Source organism: Pteropus alecto, unplaced genomic scaffold, assembly GCF_000325575.1.
Source record: "Pteropus alecto unplaced genomic scaffold, ASM32557v1 scaffold311, whole genome shotgun sequence".
In the NCBI taxonomy this organism is placed as follows: domain Eukaryota; kingdom Metazoa; phylum Chordata; class Mammalia; order Chiroptera; family Pteropodidae; genus Pteropus; species Pteropus alecto.
In genome coordinates, this window is record NW_006431916.1 from 4,154,082 (window position 1) to 4,177,778 (window position 23,697).

The following is a 23,697-nucleotide window of genomic DNA, read 5'->3' on the forward strand; positions in this document are numbered from 1 at the left end:
ATATATATATATACAAAAAAAAAAACATATATATTATATATAATTTTCACACACACATATACCTACATATGATACTGAAGAACTTGTTAAAAACTCAAATTTCTGTGCTTTACTCATAGAGATTTCTCCTTTACATTCTGAGAAATAATCAAGAATCTGCATTTTAAAAAAGCATCTCAGAAGAGTATTATGCATTTTCTTAAAAAAAACCTAACACTGTCATCATCTTTTTCATTTGGCATATTCCAGTTTTTCAAATGCTTGCACATACATATTCAGTTCTGTGAGGTGGACAGGAATGATTGTCTCCATTCTGAGTATAAGAAAGAGACTCAGTTTAGCGATGATTTTCTCAAGGCCTCACTATACACCCTCCTCTTGCCTATTTCTTTAGATTCCTTTCTTTCATGAACTTTTTCTTTTTTGGTGTTGACCTGAACAAGGCCCAGAGTCCCCAGTGCCAGCCAGTACTATCTGTGCCTGCCTTACTCAAGAATGAGACAAGTCTGGTAGCCAAGTAAGGAAAATAATTTTATCTGTGGAATATGAACATTTGCCTAATTCATATAGTGGTTACCTTGATTTTAAGTGATGATCTTCTTGCCCCATCCAGATGCACTTTTGAAAATGTATCCACCTGTTTTATTTTGTATTGTTAAAATCCCAAGTTTGCTGTCCTCATTCAGCCACAATGAACTGCTGCAGGGGATATGCGCTTCATTGGCAGTTGAGAATCCTCCCTTCTCAAGATGCCTGCCTATTTAATCCTCCTCCCAGCTGTCTGCCTGTGTTATGCCTAGTGGCAGCATAAAAGTTCCAGGCCCTCAGACACAGTAGGATTGTTTGACACTGGGCTTGGGCTAAACAACCTCATAAATCTCAATCCTTCTCATTGACTAAGTGAATTTCTGCTAGGCCTACAGGTTTGTGGCCACATCTAGAGAGTTCCAAGAGCTCTCTGGGTCCCATATTTATTTTCAGTAGCTTTCACTGCCTGCATTTGCTTTGCCCTCAACTAGGGTATTTCCAGTATACACCTGTTTCTGCTCGGAAGTCATCCATTTAATTTTTGGGCACTGCCCTTGATGCTTAGAGAGGTGTCTGTGAAGGGGAGTCATTAATGATATTTGAAGACAAGTTGGAGAGCGATTATAACTAATAGCCACTTCCAGACCTTGGAGTGAATGGAAGGTGATTACTCTTTTTACATTTCCAAAATCTTTCATGTTGCATTTTAACTTGGGTGACATTATCTCCTCTGCTGAGTTTCCTGTAACATCCAGCTGTCTTCACAAGCACTCCTGGCGATCTGATTGCATTACAAAGCTGGTTGTTGACAGCCCTAGCCCACAGTTATTGTCTCACCCAACCTTCATTCTCCTCTCTGTGCAGGGTGCTCACCTGGTCCCTCGTTTTAGGGATTGAGCTTGTTTTGCAGGTTTCCAGATAGAACCAAGAAATCTGGGTTCCAAGGGAGAGGAGACGCTTTTCTTGTTCCAAAATGAGCTAAAGGTGGGGCCCAACGCCAGGGCCCAAGAGGCTATTGTTACTTTCTCCAGTGTCCACTGCCTTCCTTCCTAAACAGAGAATTCTACCTGCTTCAGGTTATTGTAGAGAGGGTAGACTACCTTCTCTCAGCTCTCCCACCCCTAATCTCTTCTTAGAGCACCCAGGGTCCTTTAACCGGCTTGTGGTAGTGTTTTCTCTTGGGGGAGGGACGGGACAGAGCAGACCCGAGCTGCAGTTCCCTCGCTCTGCCTGAGAATTTCTCATCCAAACCTCAATCACGTAGGATTGCGTAGAGAGGAGAAAAGGGGAGAGACAGAAGACAGAGAAGAGGGAGAGGAGTGACGGAAGGGAGGGAGGGAGGAGAAGGGAGTCTGGGAGCAGAGGGCGCGAGGGAGGGGAGGAGGACGAGAGCAAGAGGCTCTTCCCAGAGCTCCAGAAGCCCGGGACCAAGCCTGGCCCCACCTAGGCACTCTGGAGCTCTCCGGAGGGTGGGCAAGCGGTGCAGGAGGTACTCTCGCCGCTGCCCGCTTTTGATCCCACCTCCCTCTCGGCAGCGGTAGACCCTACCTGGAGTTTCCTGCGGAGCTAGCGCTCCAGCCGGGCGAGCTGGCTGGGAGGAGGCAGTGGCGCCCAGGAGCCGGTATGGCTCCGCGCTCCCAGAGTCTGAGCCCATGAATGGGACTCGGCCCTGAGAGCCCCTTCCAGGGCCAGGGGCTGCAAAGGCGCTGCGGCAGGGGGCGCCCTGCTAGCACGAGGCTCTGAACGGCCACCCGCACAGCAAGTTGGGCGAGTTGGCGGCAGCCCGCATCTGCCTCTTGGCCCTGGCCCCAGAGTCTGCGTCCAGCCCCGAGGCCTGGGTTGCGCTCTGGGCCACCTGCCTCCATCGCCTGGGGTGGCCTAGGGGCCCCAACTGCGCCCCCGGCGCCAGACCATGGTGGGCAGCTCCAGCATTGAGCCGCAGCCACCTCGAGCCGACGTCGCCCACAGCCTACCCCCGCCCCGCCCGAGCGGACGCGCGGTGTTCGCAGCGCGCTGGTCACTTCCTTCCTCGGCCGGGATGGGCCGCGCGGGACTAAGTGATCGGCCTTGCGTCCAGCGGTAATCCCCATCTGATCTGCTGCCTGTGAGCTGTCGACTGCCGGGCGGCGCGAACCTGGGGAGCTGGGGCAGCGCAGCGATGACCTGATCCGTAGCCCGCCAGGGTGCCCCCTCCTTCCTTCGCTCCCTCTGAGCCTGTGCGGAGATAGGCTCGGTGCGGCGGCCCCGGGCGGACCATGGTGGGGAGCTCCAGATAAAGACGTGTGGGCGCCGAGCTGGAGAGGACACCTTCGGCATCGCTGCCTTTTGAGGGGGCTTATTTAAACTACTGAGTCATTCCAGATTTAGGATTCCCTAAATAATCACCAACTGTGCCCGTCTCGTGCCAGAAAGCAAGCGGGAAGAGAAAGAGCGCCCGCTCTTGGGACCCCGTGTATCCCCAGCGCTCACCTCCCGCGGTTTCTCCCTGAGGGGTGCTTAGCCCTCGAGGATCTCCCTCCCTCCCCCCTTTCTTCCCTATTCCTCTTTCCTTCCCTCCTCCCTCGCCTCCTGCTCTCTTTGCAGCGTTGCTGGCGGGGAGTCTTTCTCTTCGCAGCTGGAAACAGCTGCCCCCGCTCAGCGCCCCTACCCCGACTCCCGCTAACCGCTCCCACTTCGCGCCTCTCGGAATTCAAGAACTCGAGCAGCCGGCCCCTGGAGAACGGCAGCCGGTGCGATGCAATCCATAGACCTCACCCAGCCGGGACGGACCTCCTAATCTCCAGAACTGCGGGCCGCAGGGAGTTAAATTGCTGCCTTCCTCTCCTTCTCTCTTGCGGTTGGTGGCTTGTTTTCTAAAGGAACGTTTTACTCACTTTTTAGTATTTTCTACCGGGGGCACGCTACCCGCTTTGGTCCAGACTCTGCTTTGTAAACGGGTTTTATATATATACATATATATATGTATGTGTAGATATACTTTGGACACCTTACAACGCTTGCGCCTCCACAACAGGGGCACGGCTTGTTCTGGACATCCTTCTTCCCCTTCCACTTGGTACTCTGAACGCAGTGTGACCAAACTCCCTTTGCCCCTTGGACGTGGATTGCCTTAGGGTGCAAGTTTGGGGTGCAAGAGTCTAGTTAACAGGAAGGCCTGGGATCGCCCCGCCCCCGCCGCCAGCGGTTGGGGAAGTTTACATCTGGATTTTCACACATTTTGTCGCCACTGCCCAGACTCTGTCTAACCCTGTGGGCGCCGGGTTTTCGGTACTGCAGCCTCCTCAAGTATTAGCACTGCCTCCCCGCGCCTGCCCTGTCCCTCCTGGCTGCCGAGGTGCTGCCCTCGCCCCAGCGGAGTGCAATCCCGAAGGTGCAGTGGAGCCCGGGGCCTGGGGCCCGCGCTGAGCAGCTATGGCTGCGGCGATAGCCAGCTCCTTGATCCGGCAGAAGCGACAGGCGAGAGAGTCCAACAGCGACCGGGTGTCGGCCTCCAAGCGCCGCTCCAGCCCTAGCAAAGACGGGCGCTCCCTGTGTGAGAGGCACGTCCTCGGGGTATTCAGCAAAGTGCGCTTCTGCAGCGGTCGCAAGAGGCCAGTGAGGCGGAGACCAGGTCAGTAGAAGCCGGCACAATGGGCTACCGAGAGGCTGACACCCTCTCCCCTTCTGCAAAGCACCTGGGGGCACTCATTGAAGGCACCAGGATCCCCTCTTCTATCCCGCCCCCCTTCTCCCCTAATTTCCAGACATCTCTCTTTAAGTCACCCTCTGTCAGTTAATAGCTTGTCCCATATTCGGTAAAACACTTTATACCTTGATTTAACCATGGTTTGATTAGAATGAGAGTTACATGTATAGATGCTTCTAGTCCCATATAGCCTGTAGAGTCCTTGAGGGCAGTGACCTCATTCATTCTCTTTCTCCCATCCATCCATCCATCCATCCATCCATCCATCCATCCATCCATCCATCCATCCATCCATCCAGTGCTTATTTTACCTACTGAGGACCTAAATATTAAAAAAAAACCCCAAAAAACAAAAACCAAAACCCTTCCATATATTCGTCATAACATTTAGCATAATAGACACGCCTAAATATTAAAAAAAACAACAACAAAAAACAAAAAACGAAACCCATATATTCGTCATAACATTTAGCATAATAGACACTTTTCTTGACACATCATAGACACTTAGTAGGCACTAGAGGAACTTAAATTTTTTCTCTTTTTCTAACTCTTCCTCCAGCAACACATGCTATTGTGTTTTTCAGACATTCCGATCAATTTCTCACCTCATTTTCCCACATGTCCTTTCACTTCCTTTTACATAGACCTTCTCTTCCTATGCTCTTTCTCCAACTACTTTGATGGTTTCCAAGGACTCTGCTCATTAACTTTTCTGTGCTGTTACTCTCATCCTTTGCACACTCACACTTACTTTTGAGATATTAAGGAAAAAAGAAACATAGTATCTGCAGTTTGGCCTCAGGGAGTGTAAAGAAAATTTTAGTCTTATTAGAGATTTTCTTGGCATGGCCTTTCTGAAGCTGATTGTCTTCTTTGGCCCTAAACTCAATGGTTGGTCTCTTACAAAGAGAAATTGAGTATCTTGAGTTTCAGAGTGATTATTCCCAGCTCAATCCAGGCCAGTGTCCAAGCTTGAGAGAATGAAAGCCAAGGTCTGTGCTTCCATCAGACTTTATTGATCCTCTGGGTGTGTCCCGTAGGGTCATTTACAGTCTGCAGATATTCTACCCTTACAGTGGAAGATTGAAAGGAAATACTGTCTTGCTTTCTGTGATTCCTTGACTGGTTTAGGTTAGTGTCTTTGCAACGCTGATTGTAACGTTCTCCTGGGTTCCAGGAATGAAGCATATGGGCTAGGGTTTTTAGGGTGAGGAAAACACTGGAAAGTGTGGACATTTGGAGCTCAGACTTAGTTTAGAAATTTGGGATTAAGTATTGTGGAGAAGCAATCTCATCTCATTTTTCCATTGGGTTTTCATGACATTATCTTGAGATCTCCATAGTGGGCTCATTTTCTCATTCTGTGATGTTGATAAAATAGTAAATCTTAGGAGTAAACAAAAATCATTATGATCCCAAGGCAGGAACTACTGAAATCTGTGTTATTTTTGCATCCAATTATTATACACTGCTCATTTTATAAAGTGAAGATTTGCGTAAAAACTAGAGTTATCTCTGCACAGTAAATAATTCACATTAGGGGAAAATAAAATTCCTGGTATTGTACAATGATCAGTTGAGGGCCATCTCTCAGGGCTTATGTGGTCTACAAGAAAAGAAACTTCAAGGCTCTGAATTCAATGTGACTCTTATATCTCAGTCTCTGAAGTATGTTCTTGCACTCTAGTTAGAATAATTATATGATATTTGTGCATAGATCCTACTCAGTCTCCTCAGTTGAAAATGAGGCAATAAAAATGATAGGTGGATTGTATTTGTGAATGGATAAAATAAACTCACCTGACATTTGTTGAAGTTGTTTTGGAGATGAACAATTTGCATGGCTGAATTTTGCATAGGGAAATTGCTTCCTGTAGCTCTTTCCTCAGCATCACATTAGAAAATAGAGAATTTGAGAGAATTGCTGAGTGTATTGTTTTCTTCAGTGTTAATTTAATCTGCTCCTTTTTTTTTTCATCTACTTAGTGTACATCTTGGCAGAAATGATCCTGACTGGTGGCTTCCTTTAGCTAAAGTGTCACAGTAATAATCTGGCAGAGAGATGACAGTATCTGTTAAGACCTGCCCAGTGCAAGGGCAACATGCGTGTCTATACACCATGGACTTAAGTTCGTTCTGAAACTTAGATTAGAAGAATGGTAGTGTGGGGTGCAGAAAAGCTTTTTGGGAAGACGATAGTGTACTATTATCGTTACTAACAAAGCCAAATAATTAATCTGTTGATTTACTGTCAGCAACCATGATTCACATAGCATGAGATGAGCCTATTTATAGGGAGATAGCACTTTCCACATCTCAATTTCAGGGCAGATTCTTTAACTGGATTGGGAGGAAGTCGATAAACACCAAAACGAAAAACTATTTGAGGGTATCTGTTTTATTAGCACTTTGATGTTATGTTCACTTAATATTTGAGCTATTCTTGAACTCACTAGTCCTACTAAGCTATATCCTTGTGAACTACAAACGGAGTCACAACTGGTAAAGTGGTCATAGTCCACTAACCAGACTTTCCAGAGGAGTGAGGCTGAGACAGTAAAACTAAGCCAAGTTTTGGATAGGAAAGACCATGTTTGTATTTCTGATTTTAGGGCCGATATATTGAGTGTCCCTCAATCTCTTGTTTTAGCTAACCAAGTTTTGATATGTATAATATTGAAACTTTACAAATGCAGTGGGAATACTGAAATTACACGATGAAGGTCTTGGATTTCAAAATCTTGGTATTGCAGAATAAAAATGTAAGAACTAGTAGGGCAGATCTGACATTATACAGTTATAGGGCCATGGTTCACATTAGATGCTTTATAAATGGCATCCCTGGAGCACAATATGATAGCTTACCCTGGCATTATGCAGAAAAACTCTTTCTTAGATAAGAAATCCTAGAGTCAGAGCAAGTCAGTGGTTTATAAAAAGTTACACAGCTATATATTGTGGCAAAATCGGGACTAGAACTAGATCCAATTGATTTTTCTTGCCTGTGCTCTTTGTAAAACACCATAGATAAAAAGTAGTATGAAGAAGAACTAGATGTCCTTTCTCAAAGGATGGAAACGATCTTTTATATTTGTTATTTATCATTAGTGGTTATTGTTGTCGTTATTTTGTAATTAGTATAGGAATAGGATAGAATAGAGGAGGTAACTGGTAGAAAGAGGTGGAGGCTAAGTCAGGCAATTGGGGTTCTAAAATGACCATCCTATAGCTAGCATGCATTACAGAAGAAAATCCCAATAGTGAAGTCAGCACAGGAATAGTTTTAGCCCCTTAGGCACTATGTGGGCTGTAGCTCTTTGGAAATGAGATGTTGGAGACCTTGAACTGGCAAGTTGGCTGAGGTCATTGAACCACAAAAATCCTTTAGAACATTTCTCTTTGAGTACTTTCTAGTAAAGAAAGAAGCATTCTTATGGCCATTATTTGAGTCATTATTTATCTGTGAAACCTGATAGACCGTTTGTTTAAATGTCGATGCCACTTAATTTGCTGTATCTAGGCAGTTAGTAAGTCCATGTGAATTACATGACTTATTTGTTTCCTACATTGGTTTTACTTTTGAATAGAAATACCTGTACAAATGATCACCTCCAAAAGTATTTATATTTTGACTCAGAAGTTACTACAGGTAATGGATAACATTCACAGTCAAGAAGGGAGAGATTATTATAGAATCTCTGAATGTTGGAATGGCCATGAACTTTAGAGGTCATCCAGGATCGCTCCTTCATTTTTCAAATGAGAGCCTCTCTGTCAAGTACAGAGTAACTAGATAAGCCTAAATCTGTATATTTTAAGTGATTTCGTGGTTTTATTTTCTATAAAATTTATTTCTATTTTTCTATAAAATTTAATTTTTCCTCTCAAACCAGAGCATTAAGAAAAAATCAGCAATTAGCGAAAATTCCTCACCTAAAAAATTTAAATATTTTTCATAAACTTTAAGTATTTGTTTTTTTATATGCTCCTCTCTTTTTAAAAAATGATGTAGTATATTTACACTGAGTGGATACAATAAACCAAAGAAGTTATTGTAATTTTTACTAAATTTTGTTGCTTTTCATTGTTCTGTTTTTCTGAGTTCTTATTTCTACTGTTATAAAAGTTATGGTCGTTCACAATATTTCAGTATGCTTCTAACTTGTTTTGGTAGATGTACAGTATTTAATAGCATACTCATTCAGCTTTTTACTATCAAACAGATCGTTTTACATAGATGAAAAAAATCACAGAAAATCAAAACTTTAAAAAGAAAACTGACCTAAAAAAGGGAAATGATGCTTAATTATACAATCTCTGGAATATAAATTAGATTTTTATAAATTGAAAAATTTTGGTCAATGGATACATGAATAGATTCATATGACAAGTGATATTTTACATTTATAGTAAGCTCTTTTATTTTATTTTTTTTTTCTTTTAAAAGTATGACTCATGTCTGAACTACAAAATCTGCCTAATTGATATTTGGCTTGATGTCTGTTAAAAAAACAACGAACTTTTCTCTTCAGAAACCCACCCTAGGGTTTAAACTGATATTTTGCATGTGTTTTTTAAATCCTATTTTCTCTACAGCAGTGCATTTTCATCAACAAATTATGTTTCCATTGTAAGAACATTTTAAAATAGCAAGTACTGTGATCTCTTGATTTCTTTCATCCCACAGAGATCTCATCAAGCCATAACTCAGGATTAAGTCTTTAAAGTTTTAATGAAGTTGATATTCTTGAACAGAATTAGAAAGACAATTTGCAGGAAATGAGGCAGTCTTTGTATTTGAGGAAGCAAGAGGAATGTTTTAGAAGATCTTTAAAAACTAAAGCTTTGTCTTATAAAATTGTATTTTAAAAAAGTACTGGGCTTACTAAGATAGCACCACATTGCTTTTGTTCTAGATGCCAGCGTATTTATGCACAGATATTATGTACATTTTTGGTTTGGTTTGGAAAAATTGTTAATAGTAATTAATTATTTCTTGTCTCTTCCTTGAGTGCTTCATCATAATGTATATTTGTTATTGATTTTTTTCTCATAGAAATATTTTAGATTTTATGAAGACTCTCAAACATAGGGAGCCTCATTAAACATAGGGAACCCAAGTAATATACTACATTTTTGAATTCTGTTACTGGCCTTCCCATCACACTGCAGAGCTTTACTTATTGTCCAGTTAAAGATGCATTGCATCTAAAGGGCTCTGATTCTGAGGCCACTTTCTAAGCATCTGTGAGAAGGAGAAGCCTTAGATGCAATATGTCTATTAATTAATCATTTATAATAATAATAATAATAATAATAATAATAATAACTATCGATTATATGACTTCAGGTCTTACACAGTTTCTTCATAACTTTTGTCCCTTTTATTCTTTATGACGATCCACTGACACAGTTTACCTTATCTTTGAAATAAGAAAACAAAGCTTCAAAGTGGCAGAAAGACTTGTTCAGGTTCATGGAGTCAGGAACTAGCTAAGGTGTCATATGACCCCCAGCCCCTACGCTGCAGATCATCTGTCTTTATCTTCCATCACCTTGAGCTAAGAAGGCTGCTTCTGAATAACTTAATTGGATTCAAAGCTTGGAAGTTGTTGTTAGGGGGAATCCAATGAAGAATTCAAGGAATTGTGGAGTGTGATGAATGACCGATTTGCTTTGCTGTGTGTGTGGTCTGGAACCTCCAGGGAAGATTTCTAGTGAGGAGGAGGAATGGAGCGGAACGACTGGTGGTCTTCAAGCCAGAACTAAAGCAGCCACCATGGCTATGTTGTTATATCTGGTCTCAGGCTCCTGGCTGGGATGTCCCTCTCTGCATGCCAGGAACCTCGGAGATATCAAGGGAGCCACTTGGGGCACCTAAACACCCACTGGGAGACTTGAGTCCAGAGGGGCAGACTTTCTTGACTGTAAACATAAACGATTGCTTCAGATGTTTTTGAATGTAAAGAGGTTAATATCAAGGTCAGGAGAGTCCTGTAGGATTTAGACCTTTTCTTTCTTTCTTTCTTTTCTTTTCTTTTTTAAGTTACCATTTAAGTGAAGGATAGCAGAACACTGAAGTACATGGATTTTGGTGTAGGAGCTGAATTCAAATTCTGGAAATATTACTTATAAGAATATTAGGCAAGTTTGTTAATGTCTTCGAGCCTCTGTTTGCTGGTTTATAAAATGAAAATGTTATCTTTAGCATTTGGTCAGGAAATGTCTCTCTGAGCAAAAGTTTGTCTGGCAGCCAGTTCCAATGTGTGGAGGGCAGGGGGCAGTTTCCCACAACGACACCAATTCTCAGACACCAGCCGGGTGTTTTATAGTCAACTCAATTCTACTGTGTACCTACCTAAAGATATGTCTGATTCTACAAGTTAAAGGCAAGACAACTCCCACAGACAACTTCCACAAGACAACCCCTCCTGCCCCAATTCAGATACCTTTCTCAAGTACAGGTTGTCACCTGTGCTTCTGACCAACTGACTATAAATTGGAAGTTCCAAGGAACCCCTCATTGGACTTCAGAAGTCAGTTGCAAGTTCAGGTCATTGCCTATATTTCTGACCAACTGGTTGTAAATCAGAGGTTCCACATCCCCCTCCTCAGGTTCAATTAATTTGTTAGAGCAGCTCAAAAAACTCAGAGGAACATTTTACTTGCTAGATAACTGCTTTATTATAAAATAATATAACTCAGGAACAGCCAGATGGAAGAAATGCATAGGACAAGGTATGAGGACAGGGTGCGAAGATTCCACACCCTCTCCAGGAGCTCCACTGTCCCTAAATCTCTATGTGTTCACCAACCAAGAAGCTCTCTGATCCCATCCTTTTGGGTTGTTATGGAGGCTTCATTACAGAGGCATGATTGAATCATTGGCCATTGGTGATTGATTCAACCTCTAAACCCTTTGCCCCGCCTTGAGCTCTGGGGTGGGACTGAAAGTTCCAACCTTCTCATTACATGGTTGCTTCTCCTGGAAACCAGTCTCCATCCTCAGTTTTGGTCCAAAAATCACCTCATTAACATAACAAAAACAGCTTACCACTCTCGTGTCTTAGGAAATTCTAAGGGTTTTAGGAGCTCTGTGCCAAAAAAAAAAAAAAAAAAGACAATGAAGACCAAATATATATTTCTTATAAAATCATAGTATCACACTGAGGAAGTCATTCAAGCTGATTTCTGAAGGATGAGGTAGGCAAAGAGAGATGAAAGAAAATTCGAAGCAGAAGAGAACAACTTGCGTGAAGATCAAGGTGAGAGGGAGTTCGGTGCTTTTGAAGAAGTTGAAGTATCGCTGAAATAATAAGAGCAAGGGGTTTAGTTGATGCTGGAAAGATTGTCAAGGATAGTGTTGTGTAGGAAATTAAAATCCCTTGGGGAGATTTCATATTTTAATCTAGGATCCAAAGAAGAGTTCGAAGTAGTGGTGATAAAAATGACTTGCAGTTTTTAATGGACACTATGGCTTTGGAGAAGAGAATGGCTTGCAAGGGAGCCAGAGTGGAAGCAAAAGAATCATAAGGCTGCTGGGACATTGGTCTAGGCCAGCAGTTCTCAAGGTGTGGTACACAGGCCCTGGGAACTCCTTGCAAACCTTTCAGTGGGTCTACACGGTCAGAACTATTTTCATAATAACATTTCATATTAATACTAATTATTTGCCTTTTTCTGTCATAGTGTCCACATATCAGGTTATCTTTATATACTTCAACCACAACAACATATTGCAAGAGATTAAATGCAGAAGTAGATTTGAGAATACAGTTGATTTCTATTAAGTCAGACATTAAAGAGATTTGCAAACATATAAACTACTTTTTTACTCATTTTTTTGTTTTGAAAATGAAACATTTTTGTTTCATTAAAACATGCTATTTGTATTAATATTTAATGAGCTAATTTTTTTATTGAGATATAATTGACATATAACATATTAGTTGCAGGATGTAACATAAGGATTTGATATTTGTATATATTGTGGAATGATCATACAGTAAGTCTAGTTAACATCCATGACTACCCATAGTTGCAGATATTTTTCTTGTGATGAGAACTTTCAAGATCTACTCTTTTAGTAACTTTTAAATATACAATATACAGTATTAGCCACCATACTGTAATTATTGTTTTTAATAAAGAAACATTTGAATTTTGGGGTTGTAATTTCTAAACACAGTAAACATTGAAAGCTATAAGCCACATAAACAAAATCTCTTTGGGAGTACTTAGTAATTTTTTAGGAGTGTAAAGGGTCCTGAGACCACAAAGTTTGGGCACCATTGGCCTAGGCTATGGATGTTGTTGATGTGAAACATAATGGCAGTGGCCATGGGTATAAAAAGAGTATGGAGTTAGAATGAGCAGAACCTGATAATAAGTAGATATAAGTCAAAAGAAAGGTACCTGGGTGATTCCTGGCTGAACAAGTCAATAGTGAATGGTAGCTTTGTTGAGATAGAGGGAAGCAAGGGGAGAAACAGTGTTGATATGGGTCAGATAATATAATTTTCAAACTATAAAGCACTATAGAAGGCTACGGTGAAAAATCAGATAATGGTATTTACTGTTTAATAGTTTTGTCATATGATGAAGATCTTGAATACCCAATGACATGTCTATTTTATTTTATTTTATTATTATTTTTTAAAATTAAGGCAATCTACTTTAATCTTGAATTCTCAAGGAGACATCCTAGAATACTCACCCTCAGCCATTGATCTGTAAGAGCTTCCACCTTACAAGGGCAATCTTATAAAGATTTTTAGGGAGAGGAAAATATTGAGGAAAGAAGAAAACCTTAATAGGTTTTCTAATCTTTTAAAGTTGAAACCAAATATTTGTTATCTAATAGGCTTTCAAAAACATTCGACCTGGCTCAATCCTGAATATGTCTTGAATATGACTCTTATGTGTGGCACCTAGGTGGATTTCATACATGAGTTTGGACCAAGTTCATTGTCTTTGTATAATTAGATTACTTTGAAAAGACAAACTTTGTAAAGTCCTCCTTATTTCTCTTTCTGTTATTAGTCATGTGATTAGTTTGTGGTATTTATATATCTCCTGGCTCCCTGCTTCTACCCATACTTCTGTTAATGCTTCCTAATTGTAGTTTAAGTGTATACAAGCCTTTCATAATGACTTTTCAGGTGTCATTAGAAAGGACCCTAAGGCCTAAGACCCAACTTGGGTTCCTAGAGAAGAATGATGTGGGACAAATAGGATCCATGGTCAAAATCACAAAATGTTAGAGTTTAGAGATTATATAGGCCAGTGGTACTCAGCCTAGCTGAACAGTGAAATCACCTGTGAGGTTTTTAAGTGTGTTAATGACACATAACCAGGAAATTCAATTTAGTGTGTCTCTTCCTCTGGGGCCCAGGCACTGGTCATCAGTTTGGTTTGTTTTTAATCTCCTTGGTGATTCAGGTTGAGAATCACTGACCTGTTTCAGTCCCATCATTTCATACCTATTCCCCTTAAATAAAAAATAATTGTCCCATTCATAAATGCCTTTAGGAACACATTCCTGATGCTTAGAAACTGTATACACCAGTTTGAATTATAATGAGATCCCTTCTTTTTGCTTACTGTTTAATCTTTTGAGTGTTTAATGATGTCCAAAACCTGAGCCGCATTAATGTGATATGCTTGTGTGCCTCACCTTCCTGACTAGCTTGCTGGTTCCTAAGGACAGGACCTGTGCCCTGTTCTTCACCAGATTCTCCACATTTAGCATCCTGCTTGTGTCACTACAGTTCTTAAATCACTGTTGAAGAAATGAGTAAATGGTAAGCTGACTCATTGAATCAGCTTAGAGGAAGAGGATTCTTAAGTTAGTGTCTCCAGTTAATGTCAGGATGCTGAGGCCTAGCAAACCTGGAGCGTCTCAGGTTCATAAGACTAGTTAGAAGTAGAATCTGGATTTGAACTCAGCCTTGTTTTTCCAAGTCAACTTTTCTTTCCACTCTGCCAGCACTGGAAATGGACCTCAGTTTCTTTCTGTGAAAAAAAGAGAAATTGTATTAAGGGATATCTAAAGGCCTTTTTAGCTTGAAAAGTCATTAACTAGACACCTTTCCCAGGAGAAACATTCATGACTAGGTATGTGAAATACTCATCTGCTTCCTGCTTTGTACTTAAATAGGAAGTATAAAATTTTTCCGAGTCTGCTGTTTAGGATGTTGGTAACTTCATTTCATGGCTTAACTACCTACAATGTGCTATTAAACATATTTTTATCTAAAATATCAGGCTTTATTTCTTTTGACCTCAATTCAGGCCTATTCTGTCCCTTCAAGGATTAGTAATTAAATCCAGCATGCTTCAGTGTTTTAGATTTTTTTAAGCATAAGGTCAAAAAGAGGATTGAAACGAAGTGTGAAGGAGATTCGGGAGAGAAAAATTGTGGGATTATGTAAGTTATTATTAAAAGGAAAAATAAAAATTTCTAGAAGATATATTTTTAAATTGCTACTGGTGATAATGAATGTTATATTTTAATTTGAGGAATTCAAAGATGATCCAGATCACCTTCACAGTGCCCTAGAATCAGCTAATGCTCCTCAAATAATTAAGAACCAGGGAAAAAATTTAAATAAATAGTAAAAGTAGGAATCTTTATTCATATTGTCTGGTTAGAATAAGCGTTAGATTCTGTTTGTAGACAAATAGCTCTAGCTGAATTGTCCATATAATATCCATTCCATGTGTGTTTTTATGTTGAGAAGAAGACTTTAAGAAAGGATAGTCACCCCCAAATCACCTAAAGAGGCTAAAACAGAAGTTGGTCATTGTCTGAATAATTAATAAAAAATGATGGAAAATAAGGAGAATCTCAAATTCCAAGGAAACCCAAGTGAAAGACAAGTGGCATATGAGATGATAGTCTAGCAGCTCAGTATTCTAGGAAAGGAAGTCACATTTATAAAAACCCAGGCTTTCTCTGTAGTCCTATTCTTGTGGGATATCCCTTTGAGAGATTGGAGAATATTTACCTTCCCTTTAGAATAGTAGCTAGGGTTCCTGTTTGCCTCCTTGCTGAACCTGTTTTTCTCCAACAGGTCCCAGAATTGGGCCATTAGCCCCTGCAGCTTTTACATAGTTACGTAGTTGGCAGCATCTAGGCTGGGCTGCATCCACATTCTGCAGCTATGGTATCCTGAGAGGTCTATGTACTCCTTTCTTTCCACCTACAGGTCATGCAAAAAGCAGCACCAAGAAGGAAATTTACTTTGAAATCAGGCTTTTTCTCGTATTTCCACAAAATTCCCTTCTTTGAGGTGTTTCTGAGCTGCATTTCTGGGTTACTACATGGTTTCTTGAGTTAGAGTTCATTTATTATCGTTCTGTTAATGGGACGACTGTCTTGGTTAGGAATCTGAAGATGGAGTTTCCTTGGCCCTCTTGTTACTTTCACTTAAACCAGAGCGCTGCCCACTCTCTTTCTCATGCCAAGCAACCACATTCAGTCTGAAGCTTGTTTCCATGGAGCTGATAGTTGAGGCTAGTGAAGCTGAAGAGCTGCAAGCTTCATGCACCTTGGTTCATTATTTGAATCTCAATAATACTAGCAATTTTGATTAAAAACTCTTGTTAAATTTGGCACTTCGTTTAAGACTTTGTCTCATGCCATTACCTATCTGCACTTGAGGTTGAGTATACGTGACATCAGCCTAGGGATTTCCACCTAGGGGGGTATGTGACTTAAAATGCTGGTGGGTTTTAATTGGAGAACATCAGAGCTCAATATAATCACTCACCTTATGGAGGAGAGAACTGAGACTTCGAAGGTGCAGGTTAGGTTATTCAACTAGGAAAGGCAGAACAGGCACTGAAACTCAGCATAAGCCAGTGCCTTACTGCTATGCCATCACTGTCTCCTGTGGGACAGTGTGAGACACTGGTAGCAAGATCTATTCATTTTTTGTCTTGAGCAGTTTAAAAGTGGATAGTTGCTTTAAAATATCTATCGTCAAGTTATATTGTCAGACACCTATTGGATATCTGTTTAATATGTGCTCTGCTGCCAGATCATCTCAGATCTTTCCAAGAGGAGTGAATCACTGTGAGCCCCAGGCTTCATTTGGTTTTGTACCTGTATTGTCTGAAGTTCATTCTGTCTTATCTTTTAACTACTATATAGTACCTGTCTCTCCCTTTGGAGTATGAGTTCCTGTAGAAAAAGGATTCTTATCATTTCAGTGCTCTCTCCATTGTAGGTGGTCAGAAATAACTCATCAAAACAAAATGAGTTCTGTTAGTGACTAATGTGTGCATGGCATAGTACTAGTCAGGCTCCAAGGGAATTTCTGCACAAATATGAAGATGCTGAGCAAGAAAAGGAATTAGTATATTAGGCTAATATTTATTTTCTTTCATATTAAGATGAAAAATATTAATAATTCATTTTTCGTTTGATATATAGCTATTAGATAAGTACTTAGAATCTCATATCTTCCCTTCTTCCCCAACCTGACTTCCAACTGCTACCTCTGTTTCCCTCAGAATATACTTTCTTCTTTCTCAGGAGAATAATTACTTAGAAAAGGAGCAGTGCCTTTGGGAATGTTAAAAGAGGGAGCATCTTTATATTAATTTATGTCTTTGCCCCAGAAACCGAGGTTGAGTGGTGTAGCCAGTGTGGAAAAGGGCCCATTTTTATTTTGACTGGCTTTGGTTTCTTAATATTGGGTTAATGAGAAATAACCTTTGCCATTGATTTCAAATTCAGTCATGCCTGATCCTTACATTTACAGTTGAAACTAGCAAGTCATTTTAGTGTTAAATACCCTTGAGGGAACATATTCACTCTGGTTTCACTTTCCTGGGTAAAGTTCTAAGTGATGCGGGAATACAGTATTGATTGGGTCTAATGAAAAAGCTTCTTTCTGTCAACTCTTTATTACCTCATTGGCTTTTCTTCTTTTCTCTTATTCGTAAAGGTATTGATAGCAGCATTAAGTAAGTCTTCTGTGTATGCCACAATCCTCTGTATTTATTCTTTTGTTTGCTTTGAAACCTAGTCTTTTTCTTAAGAAGATATGACTAAATGGGGGCTTTAATTCAGCCTAAGGTAATATAGTGTCATGGAAATAACATTGGACTGGAAGGCAGTGTCTTTTTGACCTTGGAAAACTCCTTTTTCTTCAACTTAGTGTTCTCATTTTCAGAATAAAGGGGTTATATCAGATGGTTTCTGGGATTTCTTTCACCTTTATCATCCTTGATGTATATTTCTGGTGTTAATACTTAGAGAGGAAAGGTGGTAGGATTCCAAGACACCTGTATATTGTCACCTATAAGAGAATAGCTTAATAATCCATTAGATATGAAATTCTATAAGATTTGACATGTATATTAAATGGAATAGCAAAACAATTAACAAATATTTTTGTTAACTGATCTCTTCTATAGTCTTGATTTGTTCTTAGATCCATTAATTTAATTGAATACAAATTGATGTTATTCTAAATTTTCCTTGTATTATTTTATTTTTTTAGCATTTATTGGGCATTTAAAATAGGCTATTACATAAACTTGTATTTCAGCACTGAAATAATTTAATAAAATGATGGAACAATAGTTTGTTCTTTTTATTTACTAGTGTAGCCTCGAGATAGCATAATAATACAAAATAGACAGGAAAAGGAACCATGTGATATTGACTGAAAGTTGAAGATTTATTTCTGAGTAAGCTAATATGAAACATTGAATTTCATAACAAATTTTAAATTAAGCAATGGAAATATGATAAAGTATAGGGTGCCATAAGAATTGGAATGGTAGTAGAGGAGAAAGTCACATCTTAATTTTCAAGTTTTTAGATTTCCCGCACCTTGATATACACCTTATTCATGTATTTTCAAAGCAAGCCTTTATCAATAAAAGAAAGAAGAAAGCAGCATTTACTGAATATCGGGATTGACATAACTCTTGTCAGTATATTTATATTATAGACAGTTGCTGAAATTTAATAGACAGTACCTAAGTGGTAAAATTATAAGATTTAAAAAGAAAAGGCATATTTAAAATATTGTCTAAAATTAGATTTTAGAGTTTCTGTGACTCTCATTTATGTAATCACCCATGTCATCTGTTCACATAGATTTTATTGGTATTTGACCTTTCATATCTTTAGTTTTTTCCATTTCTTTATCTGTGTAGTATGGTTACGATATATTTAGGAGAAATTCAGTTTTATCTCTTGAATCACTGATCATGTTATTTCACCAAAAATAAGCTTGGCAGGTTCCCTCAATTTGAAATCTAACACAAAGTTAATTTTAACCCTTCCATGAGAAGAACTCTTTTTGTTTCCGAAGAGAATATTGTTAACAATCAGTAGAGACTACCTCCAAGTGTTTACCAAGTGTGACAATTCTTTAGAGAAACAGTTTGGAGACTCTTATGGGATTATTTATCTCCTTATTGATATGAATTGAGAGTGAAAGTAGGGTTCTCTTGAATCACTGGCTGGTTTACTGTTCGATTAGAACATGAGGCTAATAAAATCATTTCTTGAGGTTAGTTCTTATGTAGAACATCGTTATTAATCCATTCCATGTTAAAGACAAAGCCTGGTGTAGTGCTTGACACATAGATGTCACATAAAATATATTTGTTGAATGAATAATCTTACCAATGACGTAGGCTTAACAAAACCATTAAAGACAGTTAATTTACTGGTAATTACAAGTGTAAACACAAATTATTCCTCCTGGTGGAGAATGAGAGTGAGGGTGGGCATTCAATGATGCTCTGTGAGCATCCATTAGTAAAGTTACCTTCATTTACACACTATCGATCCTTTGGGACATCTGATTTGGTCAGATGAACTCTTTTGATTTAGCTCTATTCTACATCTTGGATGACAGAGGTAGGACATAGGTAGAATTAGAAACAAAATTGTACACATTAATATTGTAAAGGATTATAAGGGAATTTAAAGATCATCTAACTTACTTGATATTTGAATACTCTGATCCTATCACTATTGTTCATTTATTTACACTTTCATACAATCATTTAACACACATTCATTGTCTACTTATAATCTATCTAGCACCATGGTATAGGGCATCAGAGAAAAAGACACAGGTCTTTCTCTTAAGGAAGTTGTGGATACACAGGAGGTATAGAACACCAAGAATTTCATAAGTAGTTCAGCTCTTCACTGGGACAGTTTTAAGAGTTCTTTAGTTTTTTTTTTTTTTTTTTCATTTTTTTATTTGTGCAGTATAGTTATAGTATACATAGGGAAATTAGATTTTGTCTTTGAAACATTGACCATATTATTTTACCAGAAATAAGCATGGCCTATTCCCTGAATTTGAAGTCTAACATAAAGTCACTTTTATAATTTATAGCACCTAAAAAAGATTTATAGCATTTGAAATTTCATGGCATGCAGTAGGTGTGTTGATGATCCTGATTACATGCCTGTAAACAAGCTTCAGTTTATCAATATCATTGTAGAAGGGGTTGCTTGGAATCAGACATAATAATCCAGGTTTGGTTTGATAAACCCAGAGTAAAATACCCTCAGTCTAGGTTAGAATTTTTGTGTGGCTTTTAGGAGGTCACTTTATCCCTCTGCACAGTAATATTTGGTTAACTGTTCTTGCAACTGCTGTTTATAATGTGCTTTGAGAAAAGACTTTATAATTTCACAGTAGGAATTTTCTTATTTTTTAATGTTAACCAAACTCAGAATTTTCATGAGAGATTTTTGCCTGCATTCTAAATTAGGTCTCCAGTTGGTCTAGACCACATCTAAGTTGATTGAGGCACATTCATAGGTAGATATCACAGCATGTGAACTGTATGCTCAAAGGTCTTACTGTGTTTAATTTTAAGAGTCTTGAGCACATCTTTGTTCACAATTTCACAGTTGCAGTCTGTGCGCTAATGTAATGAAGAGATATACACTTAGTAATCCCAAGACAGTAGTTCTTTTTGCCCTCATTGTGCTCATGCAAACTCCATTCATCATATTCAGTCAGGTACCTCATTGATCTGTTTGCTGCAAAGTTTTATTCCTTCATTTATTCATCAGGCACTGACCGAAGACTTTCTGGGAACTAAAAGGGATAGTAGATGAACCAGGTACAATCACTAACATATATAAACTGATGACCTTTGTTTCATATTATCTTTTTTCCATACCTCCTGTCACGCACTGCCAAGATTTAGGGGCTTGTTGTGACAACCGGGAATGTTGTAGTATCTCACCTGGTATCTCAACCTCCCTTTTCTAGAATCCCTGATCATTCTTTACAAAGAAAAATTTTATGCGAGTTTCATTTATATAATCACCCGTGTCATCTGTTTTCATAGGTGTTATTTAGGTATGTGACCTTTCTCTTCTTTAGTTTTTTCCATTTCTTTATCTGTGCAGTATATTTAATATCATGTTGGTTTCCCAGAAAAACCTTTGTAGCTTCGTAATTGCATATAAAAGCACCTTTAAATGGCCTAAAAATGGCTATGACTTCCTGAGATCTTGTTCTATCAATCTCTTTATCCTTCTTTCTTAGTGCACTTATCCACAGCCCCCACACTCTGAGTGAAGCATTTGAGCCAGGCCGGGGACGATAAGAAGGATTTCAATAAGAGTAAGTGTGGGTGGTAAGCACATGAACAAATGAATAGAGATGGGAAACTGCAGTTACTGATACTAAAAAATACAAGGCACAAAAAGGCTTTCCTCCATCCCTCCATTTTGATATTTCCCACATAGTTTGTAATCTAAGCAACCATTTTAGATGTGTTCTGTGGAAGGAACTCATAGATATTTCAATTATTTTTTTCATAAACTAAAGGAAGTAAGTCAGTGATTATGAATCAGCCTAAAAGAGAGCTTTCTTTGTACACCAGCTTTGTCCTGTATACTTTTCTTGGTTTAGATGAAATATTTTAAAATTAAAATGAGAACCTTAGAATATGATATTTCAGTATAGGTAGTTCTTTTTGTTGCCTAGATATTATGGATGATGATTTTAATCAGACATTTAATATTCATCTCATCATTTGTTCCTTTGGTTGAATTTTCTGCCATCATATAATCCAGTTGTAGCTTGTACCTGACACCTCTGGTTTATAACCTCTCACAGAAATAATGCATTTTGAAAGGTAGGTCTTATACTTAATAAACTTATAAGAGAATGCCTATTTATTAACTTTTTGTATCATAAAGATTTAAAATTGATTTTAAGTAGTATCAAAATAAAGTGGAATGTAAGTTTTGTTTTTTGTTTGTTTTCATTTTATGAAGCCAATTAAACATTAAGCACTAAGAATGCTTCGTTTCATTTTTAAAATCTAGGATTAAAAAAGAGGAAGTGCTCATGCCGAAAGGATAGCATTAAAATATATGTAAGCAGTTCTCAAACTTCCGAGACCTCAGGGGATCAGTGTAGAATAGATATTGTTAAATTAAGTCTTTTCCCATCTATTAGCTATTCAATTCTGTCTCATTATAAGATTGTTTCCTTTTTTTGTTGTTGATTCTTCTTTGTTTCCTTGTGTTTTGACTTCTTTTTTTTAAAAATTGGATTAAAAAAATCCAGACATCAGTATCAGGATATAAATGTCAAAATTTTGACACTGTTTTGTATTTCCTAAGATAGGAGTAAAAGTTTTTGTTCATTTTGTTTTTCTTCTTTTTCATGTTTTATTTTTTTAATTGAATATTTTTTAATATATTTTTTAAATTTGAGTACTTAGTTATATAGTATTTCACAGTCTGACAACATATAGCAAGTTGCCTTTGTGAAGTATCTGACAAATATGAATAAATTTATAATGTCTTTAATTAAAAAACAAATTGTATTTATTTTTAAATTTTTATTTTTTCTTCTCTTTTCCTTTCATATCCAGCTCTAATTCCATTTGCCAATACATTGAAATTATGTGCTTATAAGTTATATATCTCCCTTAATAGATTGAATTCTTTTCAGCACATGATTTCTAATTATCCTCACAATATCTAGTATATCTGACATGTTATAGTTCACTAGACAACAAAATTTATCTAATATATGTCAATTTCTAAGACTTTGCACATTTTAAATGAAATGCACTTTATATCCTGATGCCCTCCAATAAAACATTCATTTTCTGTAGTCGACATTTCATTAGACTGGTTTGGATTGTCTTCCTCTTTGCTTATTTTCATAAACATTTATTTTTTCTGTACTTTCAATTACACAAAATAAGTCATGCAATTTCAGTTTGGTTACTCTACTTATTGAAAATAGCTATCCTGATTTATTGAATGAAGTAAGACAAAATCTTTTTAAAAAAATTGTGAAAGATTATTTAAGCAGAACTTGGCTTTCTGAATTAATTTATTAATAATCCATTTTCCTTCTCCAATCCATCCCCTCCCCCGCCAAAAGACATTCTCGAATGTCTAATCATCTAACAAAACAGCTTAGACATACTTTCAGTTCATTTGAACCTTAAAATTCTAAGCTTTGTTTTATAAATTATATAAATGTCTAACCCAATGTATAGTATACTTGAAACTAATAAGAAATATTAAAACAAAAAATTCTAAGCTTCTGATGACTCCTAACTGATGTTACACTTGGCACATCTATTCTGTGAAATCAGAAAAAGGCCAACTTTGAGGTGTCATTTGAGTTCTTCTGAGTATCATCATAAAATATTAAGCAGCCTCTCTGTAGGGCTTTCCCACAGGCAGACATGCCAGGGCACCTTCTGATTCACTGGTAATAACGGTATCTGATTACGATCCTTGGATACACAGTGCAGATCGCTGCTAGCACTTGCCCTTTTTTATATTCATATCATTGCTATTCATTTTATTGTTACAGAATTCTGTGATGCCATATAATTAGCTACTATAACCATGTGCAGTGTTTAGAGGTAAGAAAGCACCATACAGGTAGTGTCAACCCTATGGAAGGCAATAAAGTGTATAAAGGCACTAGCCCCGTGCCTGAAACATCGTAAGTGCCTTTTAGTTTTTCTTTTTTTTTTTTGCCTCCCAGATTTTTACTCTTATTCCAATCTTCTTTCTATCGCACAATGTTGTCTCTTCCCATAGCGGTTTTACTGGGTAGTTTAGAAATAGTTTTATTTTTTTCACTTACCCAATTGGTCATTTTCAATTTATGTTCTTTATGTACTTTATTGTTTTTATTCCTGCATTGCCCTGCACAAAGAAGGATAAATAGAAGAAATAAAAATTTTGTAAATCATTCTCATTATGATTATATCAGAGCCTTTTTTAACTTTCACATTTACTTTTATTCTTCTGGATTTTAGTGGATGATAGAACTTTATCATCAATAAATCATTGGTTTTATCTACAATACATTTAATAATCTAAGAAAAGTAATTTTTAATAATCTTTGAATGTTGTTTAGGAGGGTGAGATGTATAAGCACTGCATTCCTGAGTCACGAAGTTAGTCAGAACTTATGAAAGATGAAATTTGT

The 23,697-nt window shown here is 38.3% G+C and overlaps 1 protein-coding gene and 1 long non-coding RNA gene across 6 annotated transcripts in view; one reads left to right on the top strand and one right to left on the bottom strand.

The window, feature by feature from the left end:
* The window catches only part of LOC112473656, a 21,594-nt gene extending 18,434 nt beyond the window's left edge, over window positions 1-3,160 (bottom strand). The window contains exon 1 of the long non-coding RNA XR_003044107.1: window positions 2,077-3,160. This is a non-coding gene — a long non-coding RNA (uncharacterized LOC112473656). The remainder of the gene's footprint in view (window positions 1-2,076) is intronic.
* Window positions 1-23,697, top strand: part of FGF12 (fibroblast growth factor 12) — a 479,739-nt gene that overhangs the window by 244,465 nt on the left and 211,577 nt on the right. Inside the window, exon 1 of one of the 5 annotated variants that reach the window (XM_006906174.3) lies at window positions 3,739-4,138. The exons of 3 other annotated variants lie outside the window; for them this stretch is intronic. In XM_006906174.3, coding sequence (XP_006906236.1) covers window positions 3,940-4,138 — 199 coding nt within the window. In that variant the 5' untranslated portion in view covers window positions 3,739-3,939. Of the gene's footprint in view, window positions 1-3,738; window positions 4,139-20,766; window positions 20,845-23,697 lie in introns of those variants that run through there. One more of the 5 variants, XM_025042059.1, reaches the window with a different exon arrangement.